Source organism: Podarcis liolepis (genome assembly GCF_965112155.1).
Source record: "Podarcis liolepis genome assembly, chromosome: 2".
NCBI lineage: Eukaryota > Metazoa > Chordata > Lepidosauria > Squamata > Lacertidae > Podarcis > Podarcis liolepis.
Window position 1 is genome coordinate 55,791,329 of NC_139555.1, and position 27,555 is coordinate 55,818,883.

The 27,555-nt window shown below is 43.4% G+C and overlaps 3 protein-coding genes across 5 annotated transcripts in view; 1 reads left to right on the plus strand and 2 right to left on the minus strand.

Annotated features, from left to right (window-relative positions):
- The window catches only part of SHROOM1 (shroom family member 1), a 52,923-nt gene extending 46,088 nt beyond the window's left edge, over positions 1 to 6,835 (plus strand). For 2 of the 3 annotated variants that reach the window (XM_083487841.1, XM_083487842.1), the window contains 3 exons: positions 172 to 301; positions 4,780 to 5,052; positions 6,235 to 6,835. In XM_083487841.1, coding sequence (XP_083343967.1) covers positions 172 to 301; positions 4,780 to 5,052; positions 6,235 to 6,489 — 658 coding nt within the window. In that variant the 3' untranslated portion in view covers positions 6,490 to 6,835. The remainder of the gene's footprint in view (positions 1 to 171; positions 302 to 4,779; positions 5,053 to 6,234) is intronic. The other variant, XM_083487843.1, reaches the window with a different exon arrangement.
- Positions 318 to 27,555, minus strand: part of LOC310699682 (uncharacterized protein) — a 46,716-nt gene continuing 19,478 nt past the window's right edge. Inside the window, exons 3-5 of the mRNA XM_083487939.1 lie at positions 13,083 to 13,149; positions 3,761 to 3,900; positions 318 to 868 (exon numbers count right to left, since the gene is read on the minus strand). Coding sequence (XP_083344065.1) covers positions 820 to 868; positions 3,761 to 3,900; positions 13,083 to 13,149 — 256 coding nt within the window. The 3' untranslated portion in view covers positions 318 to 819. The remainder of the gene's footprint in view (positions 869 to 3,760; positions 3,901 to 13,082; positions 13,150 to 27,555) is intronic.
- On the minus strand, positions 21,174 to 26,351 carry SOWAHA (sosondowah ankyrin repeat domain family member A). The gene has a single exon (XM_083487899.1). It carries the CDS (start codon positions 25,077 to 25,079, stop codon positions 23,613 to 23,615), a length of 1,467 nt encoding a protein of 488 aa, XP_083344025.1. The 5' UTR covers positions 25,080 to 26,351; the 3' UTR covers positions 21,174 to 23,612.

Consider the following 27,555-nt stretch of genomic DNA (forward strand, 5'->3'; position numbering starts at 1 on the left):
GGGGAGTCTCTTTACAACCCTGAACTCCCATTAAGAAAATTTACACCAGGGGTTCCTAACAAACTGCGAACTTTGGTGACCAGCAGGCATTACAGTATCTTTGTTGAATTAGTAATACTTTGAATGCTTTGTTAAAGAAGTATTTATAACGATTGTTTTTTATTTTAACAGCCAAAGAAGCAGGGACTGTGCAGCAGACCCATCTCATGGGACTCAGAGTTTTCTTGAGCAAAGTACGGACCAAATTCTGAGTAAAAGCAGAGAAAGTCTTGATGATCCAGACAGCATTACATCAAAGAAAGTAGGTAGACGAGTGACCATGCAATCTTGTATATGTTTATTCAGATAGAAGTTCTGTTGGGTTCCGTGGGACTTCCTCTCTGATATGTGAGTGTAATAGGGTTGGGGAAACTTCAGACAACCTTTGGACAACCATCCAGATCCAGATTTTTGAGGTCTCCTCAAGCCATGACACATGACACGTGACACACTAACAGTCACCCTCCATAAGTTTCATAAACTTCCATGTTTGTCTGACTGCATTCTTTCATTCATACATATAGACATACATACATAATTGTTCTAGTATGCTGCCATTTCACAGTTAAAACCATGCTCAAGGTGACATACAACATAAAAAAACATAATTACAAACATAACAAAAGTAGTCATAAACAATAAAAACCATCAAAAAGCACACAACCCAATTGAAACAATTTCCACATAAATTATAACACACAAAGTAATTAAAAAATAATACCAATAACAGCAACAACCTCCTCCAACAAAAAACCCCTAAACAACACCCTTTCCTTTCCTTTAGTCTCTGTCTTTTTCTCTCTCTGGTTCTCCCTCCTGCTCTCCTCCTCTGAAAAAATGAAGAGAACAGTCAGTGAAAGAGAAACCAGAGGCAGGTGGTGAGGCAAATGTGGGAGATTAATAAGCCAACCTTAGTGGACAGAACCTAGAGCATCTAAATACATTCTAGGCCCACTGTTTGTTGTCATACATATGCCTGCCAACCTCCTGGTCAGGTTGGAGAGAGAGAGAGAGTTGGAGAGAGAGAGAGAGAGAGAGAGAGTTGGAGAGAGAGAGAGAGAGAGATGCAGACTAAGGGCTCATCCACACTTCCACTTGTCCTGTGCCTGGAAAGCACTGGTCAGAGTGGTTTTCCACTTGCCCCATGCTTTCTAGGTATGAATCTGAGCAGTTTTGCCTTTACTCCACCACTTCCCCCTGGAAAACATGCTCTTAAGCGCTAAATTGGAGCAAACGTCAATCCACAGAAAACCTGGTTGATGTTTGCTCTGATTCAGCAGTAAACAGAGGGTTCTCCCAGGAGAAGGTGGCAGGGCAACTGTGTGTACAAATGTGTGTTTGTGTGTGTGCATGCACAGGCGTGAAGATATGGCACTTCTCTCTGTGTGTACACGTATGCATGTGTATATGGTGCCCCTTTGTGTGTGAATGTGATGTGTACAGGAGGACATTAGCTGGAGAAAACAAAAGCACATGAAAACCAAATACCGTCTCAGCTGTGCCCAGTTACCTATTGATTTATGCAAGAGTTAAGCATGTGCTTCTTCCATTGAAATCAGTGGTGTTTTAACAAGGTTTAATTTGGCAGGCATAGTGCAAACATTCAGCTTTTCTGAAGTGACACACAAAGAAGAGCTATTACCATGAGATTAAAAACCATTTTTGTCAGAATATTCACTAAGGAATTAGCAATTTAGTTCCATCGCTTGTGCAGTTCTAATAAGTTTAAGTTGCCTTCCTTAACATCAACAGGTTTTTGCTCTTATTTTATCCTTTCCACTGGTGATGTCGTGATGTCTTTGCCAGAAGATCTGGCATACATTGGTTCCGTTTTGAATAAATGCGGTTTCTTGCCTCAGATTCTCCTGCTTAGAAATAGCTTCATGGCTGTGAACTGGGTGAGACCAGGCCATGAACCCTACATGAATGAGACCTGGCATCCCGTGGGAATATGATACGCTTCGTTTTGAGATCTGGCAGCCCTTCCTATTGACAGGCTTGGTGTGTCATGTTGGCTTTCACAATGCAGAGAATGAAACCATAACTGAGGAAATAGTTATACTGAGGCTCCTTTGGCAGAAATCCCAGGTTTCTTTGCAAAGGAGGCTCGCTAGTCATTAAAACTTGGCGACATTTCAACTCTGCCAGTCATGTTCTGCCCACCTGTAACTTTCTTCGGCAGTTTATAAGCTGTTGCTTCCTATGATGAACCTGACTTGTCCCAGCCATTGATATAAGCGCCAGTGTTGGATAGTGGTTTGAATGCCAGACTAAGATCAGACAGAGCCAAGTTCAAATCCCCACTCAGTGAAGTTCACTGAGTGAGCTCAGCCTACTCAACCCCTCTCTCCCTAACCTATCTCACAGGGTTGCTGTGAGAATAAATGGGTGAGCAAGAACCTCATAAGCCACTTGAGCAAGCCACAAAGGTAAATAAATAAATCATTGTTAAAACGTGGCCATGCTGATCTTACTGCCCTCTGTTTTAAAAACCATTTTAGGTGCCTATAGGGGCAGCCTAGTTAGTATCAACATGCATGTTCAAGTTTCTGTGGCTGAATCCCACCCATCACACACATAGACAGGACCCCCTTATTTACTCCTTATCTGCCCTACCATGCTTTTCCCCATCTAAATGGTGATAAATCTTGGCATCAGACAGAGGTGTGGCTGCCTCAACTCTGATGTATAGTGACATTCATTGTGTGCATACCAGGGCCTTGGAGACAGGGGAATCTGACTTTATTGTAGAGGCTTTAAAATTGGGGACCAGTAGCTTGCTTTCCTCCACTTCCTGGAATCTATTTTTCCTCTTCTGCCTGATGCCTGCTTGAGGACAGATGGCTGAGCTAGACCCCATGGTGGTGTGAGCTATTTTGTACACTTATGGAAATGCCAGAAACAAAGTTCTTTGGTGACTGTAAGTCTTGAATCCCACTAGCAGATGAATCTCGTGGGGTGTCCAGAGCACAGTCTAGTCCTGTTGTATTAGATGAGTTTCAGCTGATGAGGCTCAAGGATGTTGACAAGGTGCTTGCATCAGTCAGGGCAACCACTTGCGTTTTAGATCCTTGCAGTGGTTCCAGTCCTACTTGGATGGTCGTTCCCAGAGGGTGTTGCTTGGGGAATGCTTTTCTGAAGGAGCAGGTTCATAGCTTAGGGGTACTCCTGGATCTTTTGCTGTCACTTAAGGCTCAAGTGGCCTCAGTGGCCCAGAGTGCCTTCTATCAGCTTTGGCTGGTGGCCAAGCTATGCCTCTATCTGGACAGAGATAGCCTCACTACTGTTGTCTATGCTCTGGTAACCTCAAGGTTAGATTACGGCAATGAGTTATATAATAATAATAATAATAATAATAATAATAATAATAATAATAATAATAATTTATACTCTGGCCATCTGGCTGGGTTTCCCCAACCACTCTGGGCGGCTTCCAACAAAATATTAAAATACAGTGGTCTGTTAAACATTAAAAGCTTCCCTAAACAGGGCTGCCTTCAGATGCATTATACGTTCAGAATCTTCAGCTAGTACAGAATTCAGTGGCCAGGTTGCTCACCGGAGCAAGACAGTTTGAGCATATTACACCGATCCTGATCTGACTGCACTGGCTACCAGTTAGTTTCCGGGCCCAATTCAAATTGCCGGTTTTGACCTATAAAGCCTTAAATGGCTCATGACCATAGTACCTCAAGGACTGCCTCTTTCCATATGAACCTACCTGGACCCTGAGATCATCTTCTGAGGTCTTGCTTCTGAGGTCTGGAGGGTGGCAACACGAGAACAGGCCTTCTCTACAGTGGCTCCCCATCTGTGGAATGCTGTCCCCGGGGAAGTTCGCCTGGCATCTTCATTATACACCTTAAGGCAAAAATGTACCTTTTAAACAAGGCCTTTGGTTGATTTCATTGACATCCTATGTGCTTTTAAAATGTGGTTGTTTTTTTTGGAGGGGGAGGGGGTTATTGGGTTGTTTTTATTTTGATTGTATATTTTGTGGTTTTATATTTTGATTTTGTTCTGTGAACCAATAAATAAATAAATAAATAAATAAATAAATAAATAAATAAATAAATAAATAAATAAATAAATAAATAAATAAATAAATAAATAAATAAATAAATAAATAAATAAATAAATAAATAAATAAATAAATAAATAAATAAATAAATAAATAAATAAATAAATAAATAAATAAATAAATAAATAAATAAATAATTAATAGCAGCTACTACCACCCAGGCCAAGCGGTGAAAAAAGGCATTCACCTAAGTAATATTTGCCAGCATTTTCATTATAATAAACTGTATTTGTTTTATTTCAGAATTGTATAGCTTTGCTCCTGCATTTTGTGAAAAGGCTTGCTTCGATCAGTTTTCTTGAAAATGAAGTATATACTCATAAGCAATTTTAGCCCAAGCTTTGTGTCCCTTTTAGGATATCCCTGTAACCTCAATAAGACAATTTTTGTGGTGGCATATATGGAGCAATAGGCCTTCCTAGCTGTCCAATGTTTTAGACAGACTTGGATTTCCTTCACGCCCAATGAAACTCAACTAAGAGCTTAAGGCAGTAAAAAGAGGCTTCTAAACCCTGCCATGCCAGGTAGGAGAGAATTTTGGCTCAAAATGTTCTCCTCCGAAGTGTTCCTTCAGGGCCTGCCACCTTATCCGAGAACCACCCTATTAAAACCTGTCTATCAAATCCAGTTCAGTTTCTCGATGGCTTCCTTCCTTGCAGAGAGAACTTATTTCCAGCATCCATTTGAAGCTACAGGCTCTGTGGCTTGAGAGGGAGCTTATCGAGTCTGAAGCTAAGGGGTATGCTGTGCGTGGCAAGGAGCTGGAGTCCCTGGTTCAAGACCTGTGTAAACCCAATGAGTATGAGCGCTACATGATGTTCATTGGTGATCTGGAGAAGGTGGTGAGCCTGTTGCTGTGCCTCTCCAGCCGCCTTGCTCGGGTCCAAAATGCTATGGAGAAAATGGATGAAAACACAGATGCTGAGGAGAAGGTGAGTTCCAAGGCAGGAACTGAGGGGAGGCTGTTTTACTATATGCCCTTCAAGATATGACTCTTCTGGTTGCCTGGTCATAAATTTCTAAATCTAGACACCTGCTGCAACAATGTGGATTCCATGATTAATGGTACTTAGGATCCAGTATGTAATATTGACCTTTAGCAGCTTGGGTGCTGCTGTGATGTGGCTGTTTGCTGGTAACATTTGAAGGAGGGTGTGTGTCACTTGTCAGTAATGGGGTGAGAAATCACCATGTTGCCAGCTGTCCCCTATCTGACTTCTGCCCCTCGGAAATCTTGGACAATTTTTCAGTGTTCCACAATATGGAGATCTCTCAGGCGAAGTATTAACTCTTGTTTGGAGACTGAAACTAGACACATGGCATAGGAGACAGCAGAGGAATTGGGAGTGGGATGTATGGGATCCCTTTCATCTCTGGCCATTTTCCCCTTCAAAATTATTTCCATAAAGTAAAAGATGGGGAGAAAAGAAAGCTTAAGAAAGAAAGAAAGAAAGAAAGAAAGAAAGAAAGAAAGAAAGAACAGGGAAGCAGCTAGGAATGGGTAATGTTTTGCAGCCTTGTCTCTACTGCACCCTCAGGCTGGCAAGAAACTGTTCATACATTTACTGTGTGTTAAATTTAATTTGATCCTCAGCCAGTCTTTCCACCATAAGCTGTACCTGGTCAGACAAGCACAAATATTTGGGGGATGAGGGATCATTCTGCAACTTCAATGATGTTGGTAAAATCCACTTGTTTGCTCCGATCACATTTCTGTCACTTCTTGGGTCCATAAAATACACCACAGTTAACATGAGCCATATTGAAACCCAGCCAGATGGGCGGGGTACAAATAATAAATTACAATTACACAGAGTCTCTGCTGTTTTTATGTAACTTGCTCTGGTATTACTTTTCGTAACGAAGAGCAGATAATAAATATTATGAATAAATAGGCATCCGTGGGCATTCTCTGGCCACGATCCACACTCAGATTAATGGTAGATTAATTTAGGGCATGATAGGAATCATTTCCGGTTTTGTTAAAATACAATGCAAGTTCTAAACACGAAGTGTCAGGAGGACCAGTTGACTGACTACAGGACAGAAGGAAATATTCGTTGCATGTTATAATGTTCGCACACTAATTTCTGAGTTGTTTTCGTTGTCTTTAGCAGTCATTAAAAGAGCGGCACAGACTCTTGTCCAGGCAGCGGGAGGATGCGAAGGACCTGAAAGAGAATCTGGATCGGAGAGAAAGGGTGGTGTCGGGTATTCTTTCCAAATACATGACTGAAACGCAGCTTCAGGACTACAAGCACTTTGTACAGGAAAAGACATCACTATTGATTGAACAGAAGGACCTTGAGGAGCAGATTAAGTTTCTTGAAGAGAAACTGGAGAGGTTGGAGAAGAGTATTCCTACTTAAAGCCATATTAGCAGGCCACTTGGTTTCATGAATGGAGCGACTGTGCTAGAACTCCATCTGTATCCATGGAAACATTTAAGAAGGGAGCAAGGCTGTGTTTGGTGACTTCACATAGGCATCTCCGTGCCTCAGTGCTGACAAGGGCTTAATTGGCCCAGGCAAACATTTTTAGGAGAAAGTGACAAAACCTTAATTGTAGGTGGCAATGCATTTTATCTTGGAATGACTGATGCAATGTGTATTGCCTTTCATTAATGAGCTGGTGCGCTGTTTTTCTTTCCTGAAGACTGCTGGTCTGTTTCCAGACTGACATCATCCCAATAAAGAATATATAAGTATCATAAAATGTTTTCCTCTTTCTGGATGGAGTGGGTATTTAATTGACAGGCAACGTTCATGTTTAAATGTGAAACGCCAAAGCACCAACTCTGTGGCACAACATTTGCAGGCCTTTTAACAAACTCCTTTTCTAGTTTAACCACAGGGCTTCCCTCTAACAAAGGGAGCAGCTTGCAGGGCCAATAACTCTGGGCTCTATGAAACAGTCATAAAACCCAGCCTGGAGCTATTCAAAGACTAGAATTGTTTCTTCGGAATGTGGGTGTGCAGGATGTTGAGGAATACCCCTTTCCACCTGCCTTGCTCCCCTACCTTACTCTTACTAGGTGTGCTTAAAATTCTTTGCAATTCCCCATATACAGCCATATCTTTTTCAAAATATGTACCCAGATGTTATATGAAATAATTGGTATCCTATGAATGAATTTTTCTGGACAGCATTCCATTTAATTATAACATTCATTCCTTAAGAAGCAACAGACATAAGAAGCTGCCTTATACTGGGTCCAACCATTGGTCTGTTCTGATGGGTGCTGGCTCCAGGGATTTGGCAGTTCTTGACCAGAGCACCCTCAATGCTCCCCCCCCCCCCGCAATGTGGAAGAGGCAGGTCATTGCCTAATAATTCTCTTAAGCTGAATCTGATCTTCTTGAATACTCTGTGCAAAATGGAAATGATAACACTGTTAGAGTGCCTCTCTGCTGGCCTTGGCCAAAACCCAACTTTGTCACTATAGATTGTTGGGTGTAGAGGGCATAACTTTCCACTCGGCTAATCTATTCCAAATGTTGGTTGTGTTTAATACATTTTACAATGATTGATATATCAAAATGCTCATTTTCTCTGATGCAAGGATCTTTCCTCTCCAATTGCAACATAAAAATCAGAGTGGGGTAAATAAATACACATGGCATTTCTAGGCATTTAAAAATAATTAAACAAAAACCAAGTAACTCAAAAACACAGGGTTTGGTGCAATATACAACTCCAGGGAATGTACTCTTCCAACTGGCCATATGCTATGTTATGAATTGTTTTGCCACATCTTCCTTTCAAACACCCACCAGCATTTGCACATTTGTCGGTTACTTTGACTGCCTTTGTCTAACTGAAGGACAAGGAAAGGGTGCTGAATGAGAAAAGGACAGAACCGGTGGACTAGAACGATCAGTTCAAGACTAGGATGGGGAACATAATGTTGTTGGAGTACAGCTCCCATCATCCCTGACCAATGGCTGTGGTGGTTTGGGGCAGATGGAAGTTGCAAGTCAAACAAAATCAGAAGGGGCAATTGGTTCCTTAAACCAGAGGAGGAACACTGCAAGTCTCCAATGGTTAATTGCAGTTGGGATGAGCAAAAGGGCTACCTTTCAGATCTGGTTTTCCTATCAGAGGTAATAGCCTTCTCTTACAATCAACAACCTGAGAAGAAGAAGAGGAGTTTGGATTTGATATCCCGCCTTTCACTCCCCTTCAGGAGTCTCAAAGCAGCTAACATTCTCCTTTCCCTTCCTCCCCCACAACAAACACTCTGTGAGGCGAGTGGGGCTGAGAGACTTCACAGAAATGTGACTGGCCCAAGGTCACCCAGCAGCTGCATGTGGAGGAGCGGAGACACGAACCCGGTTTCCCAGATTACGTGACTACCGCTCTTAACCACTACACCACACTGGCTCTCTGTGTGAGATACTGTGTAGGAGAAAGAGCTAGTATTCCTGACATTAAGCTCAGTTCCAAGGAAACCCTTTTGCCCATCACAGTTGCAATTAACAACTGAAAACTTGTCCATGACTTAGGCCAGGGATTGGCAACCCAAGGCCCGTGGGCCACAAGTGGCCCACGGGAGTCGTTTAACCAGCCCACGAGTCACCCCCAAACCAAGCCACCTTCTCAGCGAGAAACTTCCTGACCCCTGACTTAGGCCATATGCATCCTATGCGCTCCCACTGCCTGTTTGGGAAGTGGTGTGCACATGTTAGCCACAAACCATATCTCTCTTGCATCTATTCTATTGTTTCTTACGAAATACTGCATTTTAATGCATTTCACCCCAAACCAGCTTTGATCCAAACTGAGAGAAAGAACAATCCAGCTGCATTTTGAGCCACAGCCTTTCGTCTTGTCCACACTCCCACTTGTCCTGTGCCTATAAACCACGGCTCAGAGCAGTTTTCTGCTTGTCCCATGCTTTCTAGGCATGCATCTGAATGGTTTTGCCTTTGACCTGCTTTCCCCCGGGAAACCTGCTTTTTACTGCTAAATCAGAGCAAACATCAATCTGGAGAAAACCCAATCAATGTTTGCTCCGATTTAGCTCTAAAGATTGGGTTTTCTCAGGGGAAAGAGGCTGGGGCAAGTGGAAGTCTGGATGAGCCCTTAGCTGCAGCAGCACAGTCCTGAGCAAAGAAAAATAAGCTCCACTGCGTTCAATGAGGCCTGGAACCTGTGCAGATGTTATTACAACTGGCTATGCTCTGCAGCTAATTCCTCTACCCTAGTGTCACACCATCTTAGGAGTACATCTCTGGGAATACTGAACTCCAAGCATGCTAGCCCCTGTACCACAAGACACTTGCATTTGAGGAACTTTTGTCTCTGTCATTTGCTGGAGGCTGTGCATTTACATATCCCCTGCACTGGTGAATGAGCACCTTCTAGTGGCAGCAACAGATCCTTTTCCTTGTTCCTCACATTACTGTTACACCAAGTGACTATGACCTTTTTTTCTGCACTGTTGTATAGCCCAGTAGCTGTGAATCAAACCGGCCAGTTGCTACATGCTGCAGTCTACAGGTACAGAAAAGGGTAGACACAGCACACATAGAGAAAGAGAAGAAACACAATATTTAGCTCAACAACTTTCCTGTCCTGATTTTCAGTGTTTGAAATATGGGAACCCTACCTTACAACAGAATATTGAGTATTAAACACCCTGCTTTGCCTTCTCCGGATTCATTAGTCCAGGGGTATCCCTTCCCACACACATAAACCCTCCCCAAATGTGCTCTGCAGGGTTTGGGGGAACCTTCATAACAATTTTAGGCTTTGCATGGGGCTGGAGAAGAGGGGGTGAAAGGCCAATTTGTGCAGAAATCCTTGTGCTGATGGGAGATTTGCTTAGTGTGACATTGGCTACAAGCCTTAGTTTAGAGAGCTGCTTTAGAAATGATTACTGTTTTTATTTTTAATGTTAATATTAATATTCTGGTCTTCTGATTGAGGATTGTGATATAGGTTTTGATTGTTTGATGTTTGAATGCATTAGCTGCCTTAAGTTTCTTTCATCCTTAAGTTGGTAGAATAAATGTTTTAGGATAAAAATACAGAGGCTGAGGCCACTCCGATTCATGGAGGTTTGGGGTCAGGGCAGTGGCGTAGCGTGGGTTGTCAGCACCCGGGGCAAGGCAAGTAATTTGTGCCCCCTAACCCGTGGATTTGCACCCCCTAACCCTAACCCCCAGATGTTGCGCCCGGTGCGGCCGGCCCCCCTGCACCCCCACGCTACGCCACTGGGTCAGGGCTTGCTGCTTGCGCTCAAATTCCTCTTGGCAGGAATTTCATACTATTTCCATTTATTTGGGCTGAATTTTGAAAGCATAGTTGAAATATACTCAGAGTCGCAAAGTGATTTCATGCTCTTTATTCAGCTCATAGTGGTGAGGAGGAATGAATGAAAGTCCCCTCACAGTATCTGCTTTATATACATTATTTACACAATGGGCTGTACATGATTGGCTAATTCCGGAATTCTACTGTAAGCCAATCAGGTTGTGGATTCACTTCTATCTGGAGCAGGATTGGGTGGTTCCTGCCAACCAATCATACTGCTGCATTGTTCTAGGACCAATCAGACTGCTGCATTCTGAATCCTATTGTTCTAGGACCAATCAGACTGCTGCAATTTGGATCCTATTGTTCTAGGACCAATCAGACTGCTGCAGTTTGGATCATATTCAACTCAGTACATAACAATAGTCTTCCTTCCTTTCCCTTTCTTTTTGAAGAACAAGGCAAAAGAAAAGCAGCAAGAGCAAAGCAGAAGTACAGCCTAGATCTAAGTCAGGCATTGGCAAAGATGCCTCCGATCAAAGGTCTATCTTGCCCAGGGTTGGGGAATTTGCTTCATCCAGAGGACCACATTACCTCATGGGCAGTTTTGCAGGGGCCACATGCAGACGGTAAGCATGGCTAGAGGCTAGAAGTGTGTCGAGCAAAAGGTGCGACTTTTACCTTTGTACTGTAAAAAAACTGAGGTTTCTACACACATACAGCCACATTGCAAACACATCTCTTTAGCCTCCATCCAGGCAAGCAGTAGGCATTATCCCAAACGCGGGATGCATGCCAGCCATGCAAAGGCACCTGAGGAGGAAGAGTGAGGCTGTTAAAGGGTCAAGTCTGGGGAAAGGGGGCGTGGCCTGAGAAGGGGCGTGGTCTGGAGGGGTGCATTCAGTCCTGTGTCCTGAGTTTCCTCACCCTGATCTAGTTCATCATCTTGTTTCCAGGAAGCCTGGAAATAGGTACAGATAAGGGGTCAGAATATTTGCAGTTTGTGCCACTTTTCCCGTGCTTATTCATAAATGCCTTCCATCCTATGTCCACGTTGGTTTATGGTTTTCTATTTTTAATCCATACATAAATTGGATTAAATTTGCCTTTAAAGATTATACAACTCTATAATTTTTGAGCATATTTTCTGCACATCTCTAAATATAATTTCTCTTAAAATGCACATTTTTGAGATGTTGTTTTTGCAAAGAGCTGCACTGCAAAATCTGGAGAAGGGCCAAATCTGAAGGCTACCTCTACACTTCAGCTCAGGAGGAGGAGGAGGAGGTGGAGGAGCAGATCAGTTCACATCTGAATTTGAGAAAGATTTAATTCCTCAAGCATCCCCACCCACAAGGCTGGCGCGCGCTCTCGCTCTCTCTCTCTCTCTCTCTCTCTCTCTCTCTCACACACACACACACACACTGAATGTAGGTTCACACACCAACTATCACAGTCAAATAGACAAATTTGTAGAGGCTGCTATGGACTTAGATCAGCAAGATGTTAAAATTCCATATACCCATATAGTGCAGTTCCACCCCTGCAAATGATACAATTATCTTCCCCCTCCCGCCCCCGTCTCATAGTACTTGACTTAACATAAGATAATCATGGGTCATAGGTGGAAGATTAAGACAGCAGCCACAAATTGCTAAATGTTCACCCCCCCCTGCCTTCAGCCATGATAGCCAAATATGCATTAGATTAAGCAACCGAGCTCTTTAGATCTTGCATTCCATAGCCTGTTCAAAGAACTGGAAAATTACTGGTTTGCAAAGCTACAGGGGACTGTAACCTCCCCTTTTGCTCAAGCGGCTTAACCAGCTGGCTCAGTTATTACACACATTTCAAAAACTATATAAAGAAATCGATGCGTTCCATCGCTACTTCCATCCCACAGGATCTGCAAGCAGCCTGGGAATAGTCACTTATTATTCATGTGCGCCTTTTCTCTTAGAGCTCCAAGGTAACTCAGAGCTGAAAAGTAGGTGTCAAGAGAGAGTGCTTTCTGGTTATGTAAGGTTTCATAATTCTGATAAAACAAAGTGCAGTGCAGGCAATAGCAGGAGAGGTGGGCGTAGAAATAGTAACAAGTGAGATGGGGAGGGAGATGCACACATACAGGCAGGAATGGGAAGCAGGTGAGCGGGTAAGAGGCAGAGCAGGACCCAAAGGAATATGCTGGCGCTGTTTTTTACATTAGGAAGCACCTGTGTGGAAAGGGGAGGGTGGGAGGGGAAAAGTGGGAATGATTGAAAGTGTGCTCGAGTGGCAGGTACAGTGGTACTTCAGTTCTCAAACTTAATCCGTTCCGGGAGTCCTTTTGACTCCAGAAACAGTTCGAAAACCAAGGCGTGGCTTCCGATTGGCTGCAGGAGCTTCCTGCACTCAACTGGAAGCTGCGGAAGCCATGTTGGACGTTTGGCTTCCCAAAAATGTTCGCAAACCGTAACACACACTTCTAGGTTTGCGGTGTTCGGGAGCTGATTTGTTTGGGAGCCAAGCTGTTCAAGTACCAATGTGCCACGGTACTTGAAGGTATTACGATTTTCCAGACAATAGCATGTGTGAACTGGTATACTCACAAATTCACACGCAAATCAGTTTAGTGTTTTTAATTGGTGTTCCCTTAAGATGGCCTTTGAATGCAATCATAATCAAGAGCACACAGTCTCCTGTGGAGGCTAGGCTAAGGTCTTACCTTAAAAATGACTGGCCTCTGTAGAAGTCCTGCTTGTTGCTCTATTCTTGAGGTAACGGGTGAGTATCTGCAAAAATGCACAGAGTTTTGTATTAGCTGCATTCTCAAATGTAACTTGGAGCAACATGGTGGAAAGTGAGACTGTGGGACCAGGTGCTGATTGCTGGTGCTTAGTACCATAGTAGGTTTAGAAATAGTGCAGTTTTGCCATGCTGTACCCATCTTGCAATGTCCGGTATGTGAGACTAGCGCATGAAAACACAACTATTTTAGATAAACTTTATTATTATTATTATTCGTTTTTCACAATTTTTCACATTTTAACTTTAACCATTTCAAACATTAAAATAAAAGGTTCTTTTGAACCTTTGGACCTCCTTCCCTCCCTCCATGGGTTCCATATTTAAGATTAAATTCACTGCATCTTTTACCATTGCCCATCTGTTATATATCCATAATTACCATAGTTGAGTTACAGATGGGTAGCCGTGTTGGTCTGCCATAGTCAAAATAAAAAAATTCCTTCCTGTAGCACCTTAAAGACCAACTAAGTTAGTTCTTGGTATAAGCTTTCGTGTGCATGCACACTGTTATGTAGTGTAGTTTCACCCTGGGCCACACACACACTTCTTCAGATACACATTTGTGTGTATCTGAAGAAGTGTGCATGCACACGAAAGCTTATACCAAGAACTAACTTAGTTGGTCTTTAAGGTGCTACAGGAAGGAATTTTTTTATTTTTACCATAGTTGATTTCACATTACAAGTGTCATTACATCCCTGCCAATGATTTTAACTCTTGAAAGTGGTCTTTTCTATTTTAGATAAACTTTTACAGGGTTCTGACCATGGGAAGTGGAGTCTACTTTGTCTCCTACATATAGGGATAGTTTGTTACCTCTGTGTAATTATATAAACTGAAGTCACCCCTCTAGAGTCTAAAATGGAGACTGTAATGTTGAATTTCACCAAGGAGTTTAATCAATGTCTGGGCAGATTGAAAATGGGAAGTAACATAATGAAATGCTACTTTGTATAGATGTTTAAAAAAAAAATACTACAAATGGAAATCTAGTCTGGGGAATGGCTATACTGAGCCCCTTCTGCTGTCATCTAGTTTTTCTAAGGAGGAGCTTTCATCCCATGTGCATACTGTGGAGATACAGCACAGATTCAGACACAGATGCATTGCCTCCATTAGGACACTGCCTGCGTAAGTCTTTCTCTCTCCCATCATGGGTAATGTCTCCAGATAAAGCTTTCTATGCCCATCAGCAACAGAGAGCTGTGTGCAGGTGCACTGTGTGATAAATGCTTTGTGGCTCACTCTTATCCCTTTCATAGTTCTCTGCAAAGCAGCCGTAGAATGGAAGATTAAAACCCTTCAGTGAGCCGTACAAGTCTTAGCCTTCAAAATCTTATTATACTGTGTGAAGTACCAAATATAATTCCTCCATGGAGAACATAATGAACTAGACATGTGCACTTTTTTATATAATGGTAATCTTGGTGGGATGTGAGAGAAGTTAGGCATCTATGTGCTAAAATCTCTCTGGCTCACGAGCAAAGCACAGCCACACAGCTCTCTTGCTGAAGAGCATTAGGAAGATGTAAAGTAGAGAGCGGCATTATAAAGAGCCAAACCACTGGCCCACCCAGCTCAGTATCTTCTTTTGCTGACTAGCATTAGATCTCCTGTTTTTTTCTACAAGCAGGGAGCATTCCTGGCCCTATCTGGAGATGCCAGGAATTGGCCTTTTGGATGTAAAACATGTGCTCTCCCAGTGAACTAAGCCTAGCTCTCTGATGATATTGCTACATCCTGTATAAAATATATAGCACAGCAGAAGCCCATAATACAACCACAGCCTTCAGGTTACTAACTTGTGCTGCTGCAGATTTGTTACATCCAAGATTCAAAGGCAGAAATCAAAATGATGATATCACTGATGCTGTGTTTGATTGAATTACAAAACAAGCAGCAGACTTGGGGCTTGGGGCTGGAAAAGTACTTTCAAATGTTGCTGATACAACATCTTCAGGTATTTGGGTCAGGCATGCAGTCCAGGATTCTGCCAAAAACACCCTCCTGCAACATGGCGACAAGGCCTTTGCACAATACAGCCTCCGACTCCTCTGGCTTCTTGTCTGCTTCAGATTCCTCCTGCAGCTTGTGAAAAACTGTTCTATGTTTGGAAATACTCACACCAAATCAAGAAATAAACTGACATGTGAAAGTGTCAAGAGGCTTGTTCCAATCTGGGGAAAGCTTCAGTTTTTAGAAGTCCGTGATAAATATGATAAACATGAAGAAGCAGAAACCGATAGATCAGATCAGCTTGCACCCATTCTCACAAAAACCAAACCTCAATTATTCCATCTGAAACAGTATTTATGAATTGTGCCCACCAGTGCAAATTGTGACTTCTGGTTCCAAGTGCAGGCCCACTGAGGTCTTCCGCGGACACACTCCCATGCAAATCAAAGCATAGGTGCTTTGGAGGGGACTGTGCTCTCACACACCCCAAAATTGAGGAGTGTGCATTCCATTGTGTCTGGGCTCTTCTTCATCTGGATCTCTAAAGCTTCATGACTCTAAGGAAATAAAGGAGTCGTGACCCACACTGTGACATGGGATGCCCCCTTGCACTGAAACCCCTTCTCATGTGGCATCCTGGCTCCATTCAGATTCCCCATGCACACACCCAGCAGGCCATGTGTTCTACTTTACAGGGTAAAGTTGGAAAGGCTGTCTGGCCCAAACCCCAGCTAAAGAATCATAAAGAGGGAGAGCAGTTGGTCAGCAGTAGGTTGCAACTGGGTGGCAGAATGAACAGGAACACAGGTCGCCTGGTAACCATCTTCCTTAGTATGGTGAGATGTACTGTATTTCTATTTAAATTATAGTAATTAATTCCGAGTTACAGCTATACACAAAACATTAGCAGATGCATTTTTGTCTCTTTGAAAATAGATACTCTCTTTTGTTGTCCTTTTGTGTGTGTGATGCATAAATGGCCACCTACACAGCAACTATAACCTGTGCATTTGGACTTTCGCAGGCCTAAGCTACTATCTCACCTTCTGCAAAGTTCAAAGCCCTTCTGGTTGCTCTTGTGAGCAGCTGTGTTGCAGTGAGATCTGTGTGTGTGCAGCTCTCCAGATTTGGTTTCGCATTCCAGAGACTCCAGAGTTAATTTGCACGTGCAAACCCTCCACACCCTTCCCTTTAATGCACCAGGCCAAGACATGGATTCTGGCGGTGGCCCTGTTAATTTATAACTGCACAAACTGAAAAGACGCACAGCAGCAATCACACAGGGAGGCAGTGCTGGTTCTGAAGCAAAACCAGATCCCGAATTCCTAAAATAGCTCCCCAGGGTCCAACCAAGTCCATAAATTCCCTCCACCCCATTGCCAGCCGTGGTAAAACTTTGTCTGAGCTAACTCTTAGCTTAAAGGTGAAAATGCTGCAAATTATATTTCAGTGTGGATTTTGAATGTTCAAATTACCTATGCAGAGTATTGTTCTGTATCAGAGCAATATAAAACACATCTGCTTGGGGGACAGAAGAACAACCATCTGGTTTCACTTTGAATACTGTATCTTCTGCTTAGCCACTGGCAAACTGTGGGTACAGCTTCAGAGACTGTTTTCTATCTTCACACTCTACAACATATGCCTCACGTATCGTTTTTCTTTGGGTTCTCTCTTATACTACTGGCAGTTCTGCTGCTCTCTATTATACAAACCAACCTTTGGTCTCATATCTCCTCTAAAATTTCAGTTGCGTGGATCATAGACTGCAAACTCGCAGGTGCACTTAAGAGAAAAAGACAAACAATAACTTTAGCCATTATAAGAAGGCATCCCACAAAGTGAAAAGTAGGGCCAGTGATTAATCAGGGGCAGGACCCAGGAAACGGAAGCAGTAACTAACCTCAGCATCATAAGCAGGGTCTGTCCCTGCTAAATGGGGGCAGAGGATGCACATGCTCATCTGTTTTCACTGCAGACAATTACTACATTGTGCCTAGCCAATGGCCTGCACCAAGGGCATCCTGTGAAGATCCTCATTTAGAGGTTTCTTCATTACTGCATTGGCCCTGGAAACATCAATTGCTGTCACGGTGCCCGGCTTTACTTAGATTCACATGCAAATCAAACAACAAAGCAGACCAAGGGAATGTAGGTCAATGTAGCCAGAAAAGCAATACATAGAGCGAGGGCCAGAGAAAACAAAATCTATGCACATGGTGAATTAAAACAATGTTTTCATAGAAGTAGCACTGCAATCTTTCATGTTTTTCTCTCCCATTATTCAAAATAGGGGTCCACAATCATATACAGCTATTTTTCATCTTCAACGAAGTGCAGAAAGTAACCAGATCTCAAAGTACCTGCAGAGCCAGGGTAGAAACAACTGAAGGGGAAATGGCAAGCTGCCATCATTTTCAGAAGTTGTGCAACATGATTCTTTGTGTGTTTACAAAATACTCATAAGGGCTGCACAGACGATCTGATTGAAACACAATTATTTTTTTAAAATCTGAGTTGCTTTAAAAAAAAAGTATATTAGTTCTTAATTTTTTTAAAACTTCTGTTGCAGTATCTTTTTAAACAAACTGATCAGGAGTTACCTAACCAGCCCCATCCATGGAAGCTCTGTGTAAGGACTTCTGCTTGCACAACAGGGCTTTGCCCCCCCCCCTTCTCCTATCCCCTGCACACTTCCTGTACCCCCTAAAATTAGTTTTGGTGATTATTAAAACCCCCCAGAACAGCACTTGAGGGGAGGAGGGGAATCGCTCTATCTGTCAAGCTGCAATGTAGCGGAGCAGCTGGAAGAACACAATGTTGAATTCCACCCCATCAGATTTTTAAAAGGATACTAAATTTAAAACGAGTATGTTGAAAGCTACACTAATAAATCCTAAACACTAAACCATGTTCATCTGTGAAATGTGTGGTTACAATTCAGGGTTGAGCATTTACAAGCAAAAGGATGTTTATGCTTGCATTAAAGTTAGTTTCCCTTCTAAAGCAGTTTTTAAAAGAGATACTAGTCAACAGAATGCACCACGTTCCTAATCCCTTGGAAGACTAAACCCCAAACCTGAATCCCTGCCACACTTCCTTCCTCATTATGTTGAGAAATCCTTTGTTGTTGTTTAGTCGTTTAGTCATGTCCGACTCTTCGTGACCAGAGCACGCCAGGCACTCCTGTCTTCCACTGCCTCCCGCAGTTTGGTCAGACTCATGCTGGTAGCTTCGAGAACAGTGTCCAACCATCTCGTCCTCTGCCGTCCCCTTCTCCTTGTGCCCTCCGTCTTTCACAGCATCAGGGTCTTTTCAAGGGAGTCTTCTCTTCTCATGAGGTGGCCAAAGTATTGGAGTCTCAGCTTCACTATCTGTCCTTCCAGTGAGCACTCAGGGCTGATTTCCTTAAGAATGGATAGGTCTGATCTTCTTGCAGTCCATGGGACTCTCAAGAGTCTCCTCCAGCACCACAATTCAAAAGCATCAATTCTTCGGCGATCAGCCTTCTTTATGGTCCAGCTCTCACTCCTTAGTCCATAAATGGGCCACAGTAGCTTAAGGAGTCTTACACATCTAGTGATAGAATCTTTAAGCCAAGACCAGAAGTTGCACATTTAGACTTCATTTCAATTCTGCACAACCATATTTTCATTTCTTTAGAGGACAAAGGTAAACACCTACACCTAACTGAACTTTAGTCTGTGGTAGCTGGGTGTGGGCACCTTGCAAAGTTAGGCCTCAGGAAAAGCATGTTTATGGTCTGGTGACAAGACGTGCTCTGCCTACAAATTCAGAATGGTTGTTGCAGAGTCACTGAGATGGCTGGAGTGGGGCACTGTGGCATCCTTGTGTGGTTGTGATGTAAGGGTACGTGCTGGGGGCCCCTCCCTGGAGCTTCATGTGTGGGCAGCTTCATACAGTCCTGACTGGTTGCCACGAGAGGTTTGGACTCTGCGGGAAATTTCAGTTCAATTTTTCCATTTTCTAGTTCTGTGTTTTTCTCGTTCCTTCTGAAGCTGTGCACACACTTTGGATATTGGGGGGGGGGGGTATTCTGCTGGTGTAAGCAGTATTGGACCTCCAGTGCAATATGTCCTGATGTAATATGAGCATAGGATTGTTACATTACTAACCTGCAGTGGGAGAGTTTATGTTATTATCAGCATGACAAAACAATTACCTTGGGTAATAGGACAAGTATTTTCTCATACATTTCAATAATCATAGGCTGAATTCTTTGTATGCTTTACACTGAAGGAAATGACTAGTTGCTTTGATGAGGACTTTGTCAATGCAAGAACCAAAAGATTAATCCCACACATTTTTATAATAAAAAGGAAGCTCTGTTGGGACTCTGCTCCTTTGAATTACCCACTGACTCATTAATCTTCTATACCTTTACAAGGGTGAAGTAAGTCCTATCAAACCATTCAAAATTAGGTAGACAAGGGAGCACTTCATTTCATAATATTCAGCGAACACCTTATATGAGATGTTTTACTTTCTTGCAACCATAGAATATATGTACCATATCAATTTGATAACGTATTTTCTTTGCTCAGAAGGAGCAAACTGATTCATGGCTATGCTCCTTTTATAATCTAAAGTAAAACACATGAGACATTGTGAATAAAGGGGTTTTTTTTTTGCTTCCCATTGCGGTAGTTATATATAATTTGCTTGTGCAGAACAATTACTTCTAGTATAATGAGAATGCTGTTATTTACTGCTCATTCACTATGTTAATTAACTACAGCTTAGATAACTGAAGTGAATTAATGTCATTGTTCACTAGAAATGGGTAATGAACCATCTGATAACATCATTGATTCATACAGTTGCAAAGTCTTTAGGGGGGGAAATATTCTCTGTACTGCTAAGTCCCTGCCACACCTTACAACATAATCCAAGTGGATGTTTTTGTTTTTTTTTTACATTTTAATAAAAATTTTCAGTGGAGTAAGGGAAATGGGAAAAAACCAATGAAACAAAAATAAAAGTGTTCTGAAAGGTAATCCAAATGCTATTTGTTATTCAGTGGTTGACTTTATCTCTCTTTTCCTGCTAAGGCTCTCATGACTTCCATGGGTATGTGATTAGTAAAAAAAACTCAGCATGCTGTAACTTGGTGTATAAATGCAGTGATGCCAAAAGTGTCAGCTGACATGGATAATATAGTTCTGCTGGTCACATAGTTTGGGGCTGCACTGAATGAAGTTAGATTCAGAGTAGCTTGATTGAAATTAATGAGCCTAGGTTAGTCATGTCCACTAATTTCAATGGGTCTACTCTGATGTTGGCAATAACCATTGTTCTAAGAATCCCCTAGTTTCTTTAAGGAAAACTACTACAGAGTTGCTTGGAAAGTTTGCCTAAGGCAATATCCACTCAGTGTATACATTCGTTGATATCCATCCATTCATTTCAATAAGGCTTCTTTGGGAATGACTTTAGTTGGATATTACCTATAAAATAAAATACCTATAAAATATTGCAAATGAAATACGCATGTTACATATGCATGGCACTCGTTTTCATCTTTGATTAATAAATCAGTCACGCTGGAGAAACAGTCTTTGCATTTCCTTTAGTATGCAAGTATATTCCTTTTACAAACACCTGCTTCACAAAGAAAGGGGTTTGGAGAAGGTCCACTTTTAACAGCAAAGTGAGCACATGGCCAGGGGCTGGTAACCCTCATATTCGAAATCCCTGAGTACTTTTCTCCTTAGCCAACCTTTAATATAAGAAATGAGCTCAGCTGCAGGTTGTTTTGCAATCCTCATTCATCTGCCCAATGGCTGTTAAAACTGAACCCGCACTCACTCCCCTCGTTCTGTGTGAATGGGGCCGGCCCAGATTTAAACACCCACGTCTGGCAATGTTTGGCCCTAGCTCTACGCTGGATTGAGCTTGCTATTTTTATTTGCTAAGAATGGGAACAGAAACAATTTGTTAGCTACCCATCTTTTGAGCAGATAAAGTCCTACAACTTGTGGAATACTTTAGCAAAGACTATTATGCATATGCACACATAGGTAGCCAGATAGTAGTACTGTATTGAGTTTATTAAAGCAAGGCAGATACAGCATTCCAAGAGCCAACTTGTGCCACAACAGGGCCTTTGTTTACTGGGCCAAAGTCTGACGTAAAAATCAATAAAGGTTACAGCCATTGCCTGTTTGGGCCCTTGGTGTATTCAGAGAGCAAATGTGTGACACATGAGACTGACCAATCATACAGTAATCCTTTCTGAAGTGAACCTACTCTTCTTCAATAACAGAATTTAAATTGTCCCAAAACTGCAACTTTTGGAGGAGGGACTGGATGTATCGCTTGGATGAAGCTGGTACACAGCACTAAAATCACAGCTACTTTGCCTTTCCCCTGCTCCTGCAGAGTAAACAATGGTTTGGCATAGCATTATGTTTGAACCTGGAATTGTGGGTTGTCTCTTGCAAACAATCCATGAGCGGCAAGCCAGGAACAAACCTATGAGGTCAATGTTTGTTTGGAGTTAAGTGTAACTGTGATTTAAAGTGATCCATAAACCTCGCCACAGAATTAGGTTAGAAGTCCCCATGCAACGCTACTAAATAGTCAATTGTATTAAAATCAATTTATACTGCACTATCATCCATACATTTTTTTAAAATGGTGGGACAATAATTACCCTTATTTACAAAAGGCTTTTAGTTCATGCAGAGCATTATTCAATCAAGATGAGTATCATACCGAAAATGAATTTTCACAGAGCCACAATGTCTTTTTAAAAACTACCCATGGAGCCTTACCACTTGACATATTTTAAGTTACTTATGTCATTGAGATGCACACTTCTTTTGAGTGTTTAATGATGGCTGATGGTGCACCTAACATGCCCAGCTTTAGTTTACATAAAAGTTCATCACCAGAAAGACACCAAAACATGTCAGTATTTACATAATATACAATATAAAAATAACTATCTTAAAGAGCTATATTTCCATTAGTCTATTCCTCATATAAAAATATGTACCCTAAATAGATTTTTCCTTTTGTTACATTTTTGAAAAGTTATACTCAGAGGACAAGAGGTTTGTATATTTTGTCAAACTGTTATGGCATTTAGAATCACACAGCTTTTCATTAGTTTGCAAAAACTATTATACATATTCTCTGAATAAAACAAGACATATCTCCACCTGCAATCTCAGCCATGCCTACTCAGAACTGAGTCCTATTGAGTTCAATGGTGCTTACTCCCAGGTAAGTGGGGCTGGGATTGCAGTTTAAGTTGATAATATAAATACAGCACTGAGGTAGAGGCGCTTAGGGCTTTTTCTTCTCTTTTCTTTTTAAGTTGGCTAGAGCTGATTCTCCAAATTCACTGTATATTTTGTTTTCTGCATGCAGTAAAATTCTTACTAGGAGGCATTTTTAATAGAAAGTATAAAATATAATGAACTGCCCTTCTCTCCAGCATGCCACTAAAATTATGTATCCCTTTTCAAACATAATTAAAACTGTAATTTAAAAAATTGACATTTTGAATTTTTGGCATCTGCTTTAAAAGCCAAAATAAAGCTTTACTACGGCATAACTGTTCCTTCCTTTTTAACCATAGGGATCACAGATTCACTGAACTGTAAGGTGGATTTCATAAGAATTGCATCCAATGCAAACTATTACAGAACACGTTCAATGTTTTTAATACTAAATATGGCACAGCATTAGGAAGGCAGCACTACCTTTAATTAACTCATTAATCTGTGCTGACAGGCATGGGTGGGATGCAAAGAACCTCCCTGAAATGATTTTCATTCCCAGATCAGAAGTTTTTAGAGGCTATAAAGGAAACATTTTGTTCTTTAAAAAATGTGCATGCCGTGAACTGAACATAGTGTTTGTTTCAAGATGTACTGCTTTATATGCAGTGGCATCTATCTGAAATTGACATTTTTATTCCTGTCCTTTTCAGACATGCAACTCAATCCTATTCATGCTTCCTCAAAAGGAAGTCAATTGTTTTCCATGGGACTTCCTTACTCCCAAGAAAGAGTCTTAATCCTATACAAACTCACCTGGGAATACGTCCCATTGGCTTGCGTATTACTTCCGTGTCTGGGACTGCACTGTTACTTAATTCATTTGGTTTTAATGAACCTTTCATCACCTAACAAAATAAGGGTCTCACATTAAACTCACTCACTAAAACAAAAGAAAACAAACCAAGTCCTGCATGAAATGTCACATGGATTTAGTAAGGGTAATTTTTGCTGAGCAAAACTATTTTCAGTGAAATGTATGAGGCAAAGATCACATTCAGGAATACTGAATTCAACTGGTATTCAGATACAACCCTATAGAGAATCCATTCAGTCCCTGGATTAGACATGCTAATGAGAAACACATTTAAAAACACAAAAGCAGAAGTATTTCTGTGAAAGAATAAGCAACACATGACTGCTTCAGTATTCATATTATTTTGATTTCAGCAAGACAGAGCCTAGTGACCAAAAAACAACTCTGAAACTGGTCTGCGTTTTGTCGTTGCTTCCTCTTGATCATCTTCCACTGCCTCAGATAAGGAAGAATAGGACGAGAAAGTCCCTCTGGACTTCAGCTTCCTCCTTGGGGTTGAGGCTGCATTAAAGAACTTATTGAGCGTAGCTGGTTTCTTTAAGCCTTTGGTCAGCTCATAGAAAGCAGTGTCATCAGACAAAAGCCCCAGGACAGCACTAGTGGAACTCAAAATGGAAGCCGCCACTTTGGGGTTCTTCTTGATGGAGGCGTTGTGTCCAGAGACCGTGTGAAGGTGGGGGTCCCGCAAGAGGTGTCTGACTGCAAAAGAGGAGCCCTCTTTCAAATATTGAAAGGGTTTCTTCCCACTGTAGTCTCTCAGGTGAACGTTGGCATCATAATCCCTGACCAACTGGGCAATGACTTCCTCTTGCCCATGTATGGCGGCAATGTGGAGCGGGGTATAACCGCCGTAGGACTTGGAGTTCACATTGACATGAGCGCCACCTTTCTCGGCCACCTCGATGACTTTACCCACCATCTCGCAGTTCCCACTCTTGGCCGCCCAGTGCAGAACGGTGAAGCCGGTCATGAAGTCCCTTTTGCTGGCCAGGTTCTTGTCGCTCAGCAGCAGGCCGTGAAGCTGCTGGGACCACTGGCCGGCTGTGGCCTTCACCAGCCACTCGTGCTCAGCGGCTTCCAAAGGGACGGTCGTAGCGGGACAGTCCGCTTCCTCGCCCACCTTCTGAGACTTCTGCACCCTCCTCAGGTAAGGGGAGCTAGACCCCATCTCTTCCAGCTGACGCCTCTTCATGTAAGGCGACGTAGAGGGGGTGATGGCCGGGAGCCCCACTTGGAGCCAGTCTTTGACTTCGGGCTGCTTCGGCTCAGGGCTCGGGTCCTTGGGCTCCTTGGCCCCGCTGGCAGGCAGCACACAGCGCACGGGCAGCATGCAGGGTTTCTGGGGGGCAGCTTTGGGAGCCAACTTGTCTTGGTCCCCGGGAGCTCTGGGTGCCTCCATGCCCTCCTTTTGAAACAGGCTCTTCAACTGGGACACAGGCATTGCTGGGCTCGCCTCAGGCCCGCTTTCCTGCTCTGGACCCTCTGGGCCGGCATGGCAGGCAGGCGCCAAAGTGGCCGAGCCTTCCTCTCCTTCCTCCTCCTCCTCCTCGCCAGAGCGCCCCCCAGCGGGCGCTGCGCTCACTTCCGCCTCCTCCAGGCGCCAATTCTTCCTCAGCACCACGAACTTCGCTCCGTCTTCCTCCTTCACGACGGCCACGGTGTTGACGAAGTGCTTAAACTGCTCGCGGAGGGCGGCTCGGGCTTCGGGCTCCCCGCCGGGCGCTTCCAGGAGCGGCTTGAAGCGGCTCAGCAGCTCCGAATTGCGCACCTTGCCGCCGCGCTCCCGCAGGAAGCTCAGCACGGCAGCCTGGCTCAGCTCGGGCTCAGCCATGCCCGCCTCAGCGCGGACAGACGCAGCGCGGGAAGAGAGAGAGTCAGCGGCGGCGTCGCGCGCTCTTTCCCGGGCGGGTGAAGCCACCTGCTGCTGCTACTGCTACTGCTGCTGCCGCCGCCGCCTCTACTGAGGGAAGAAGCAGCTCTGGCGCTCTCCCAGCTGGCCGGCAGCGCGGCGGGGTGGAGTGGAGGAGAAGGAAAGGCCACCCACAGCCGAGGTGCCTGGGAGTTGTAGGCGAGGACACACCTGAGGCGGAAGCTCCGCGCGCCTCTCCCGAAGCCGAGCGCGGCTTCCAGGAACCGCCGCAAGGCTCTCCCCACCCCCGCCTCGCTTTCCCAAGTGGTTGCGCCCGCAAAGCGCGCATCTCGGGTTCCATCCCACGCGAAGAAGATAAAAGCGAGGCGCACTCCCCCCCCGCGCGCAAGTCAGAAATGAAACATTCCTACACTCGTTGCCATTGATTCCCAGCAGCGGCCGCGTGGCCAGTGGCAGGTTGGACGGCTGCATCGCCATCGTACCGAGCTAAAGCAGCAGCTCGTTGATCGAGCGTGGTATCCAATGCGGCGGGCATCGTGGGCCGGGCAGAACCGCTTATTTGCTCGTGCAGCTGCCTTGAAAATATTTTCAGGGGTGTTCGTAGTAGTAACCTTGCCTATGCACGCTTTAATAGAATGCTCTGATAAGGAGAATTAAACGCGTCTGCAGTTGCCATCAGCGGTATCTGGTAGAGCAAGAACCGCAGAGGGAGAGGACATATTTAGGTGAATATATATACAGACCATTCACCCACTCTTATTGCTACGCTTACTTGTTTAAAATCCGGCTTTCTCTAAGGCTGTGTACACATTGCCGTTTACTCGGGCTCTTGGGCGCTCCCACTGCTGGTGTTTGAAGCTGAGTACACGTAAGGATGTTAGCCAGGATCCATATGCATCCTGTAGCCGCTCGAGAAATTCTGCTGTTTGATGCATTTCCCCCTCAAGCCAGCTTCCATCTGATTTGAATATGCAAGCTGTGGCTAGACTGAGGTGTGTACACTTGACACAGCTGCTGCTTGTCCACAGGTGAGAGCCTCACTGAATAGTGAAATGTTGAATTACAGCTCCCATGATTCTTTGGGGGAAGTCATGTGCTTTCAATGTGCATTGAATGTAATCTAACTAGAAAGGTGGTCCTACATTTTGGGCTTGTACACACTTCCTCTTGTCCTGCTGCTTCCCCCTGGGGGAACCACTCTTTAGCACTCTATTGGACCAAACAGCAGTTCTGGTTTTCCATGCATTGTTATTTGTTCCTGTTTAAAGCTAAAGAGAGGACGTGCTCTACTGGCATGTTGGCAGACGAACTCTGCACCACAGAGATGTCTGCAAAGGTGACTTGAAGACTGACAACATCAACCCCATCATGTAGTAATCTCTTGCAGACGACCACAGTGCCTGGAGACAGACAGTCAACTTGTTTATCCATAGCAGTGACCAGAGGAGAAATGACCACTGGAAGGAGTGCAGAGAGAATAAATGCCATGGTGCATCTGCAGCAGCACAACCAGATGCCTACATCTGCACCAACAGCAACAAAACATGTCTCTCCCGTATTGGTTTCTACAGCCACAGCAGGTGCTGTAACCTTCCAACAATTTGACTTCACCCCCAGAGGCATGCTTCTCCATTGTCTTCTGAGAAAGATGGATGCCAACCCAACCCTAACCTTTTAGCCAACAGGTGGAGAGAAAATGTTACCTGAATCTGAACCCGATCAGAAATTTGTAGAAGCAAAAGAATGGTAAAATTATCCTTGCCACATGAATAGATGACACAAATGACCACCTCCCACATGTTTCCGTGTCTGCCATGGTAAGTTATTAGATGGCATATAATGGACTGCATTCCCTTCCTTAAGTGATTTTAGAAGAAGGAAGAAGCTTTGCTAAGAATATATCTCCCATCTCGATAATATTGCACAGTCCACCCTTTCGTTACCTACAGCTGGATATGGAAGAGATTAAAGGGGTCGGCAACAACAGCATTTTTTAATTCCACTTGCCAAACTAACTTCTAAAGGCAACGGATCAAATAATTTTTATAGCAGGATTGCTAGGGCTAATAAAAGATGCTCACTTGATTTATTTCTGCCACAATTTCCTGAAGTAATGAATACTTTTTGCCCTCGGTTATCAAGCCAAAGCCGCAGCTTTCAGTACAATTATTGAGGTTTGTAAATTGCATTTTTATTGTTCCCAGGAACCTCTCGTCTGTATGCATCTCAAGCTGCAGTTTTGGTGACACATATATTTCCAGCTGGCTATTAAATCTGCCTGCTTCTGTTAGGCATAACAGTCCATAGGTTTACATGTAGGGAGCGGCACTCGAGTGCAGGGCCTAAATGAAACTGGTACCACCTTGCTGATGTGATGGTCAGGATGGGTGCGGCAAGTGTGGTGTCCCCTGCCTTGCTTGCCCAAATTGTATCTGGA

Excerpts from the sequence above, each read along its gene's own strand:
- SOWAHA (XM_083487899.1), bottom strand. The coding sequence starts at position 25,079 with ATGGCTGAGCCCGAGCTGAGCCAGGCTGCCGTGCTGAGCTTCCTGCGG.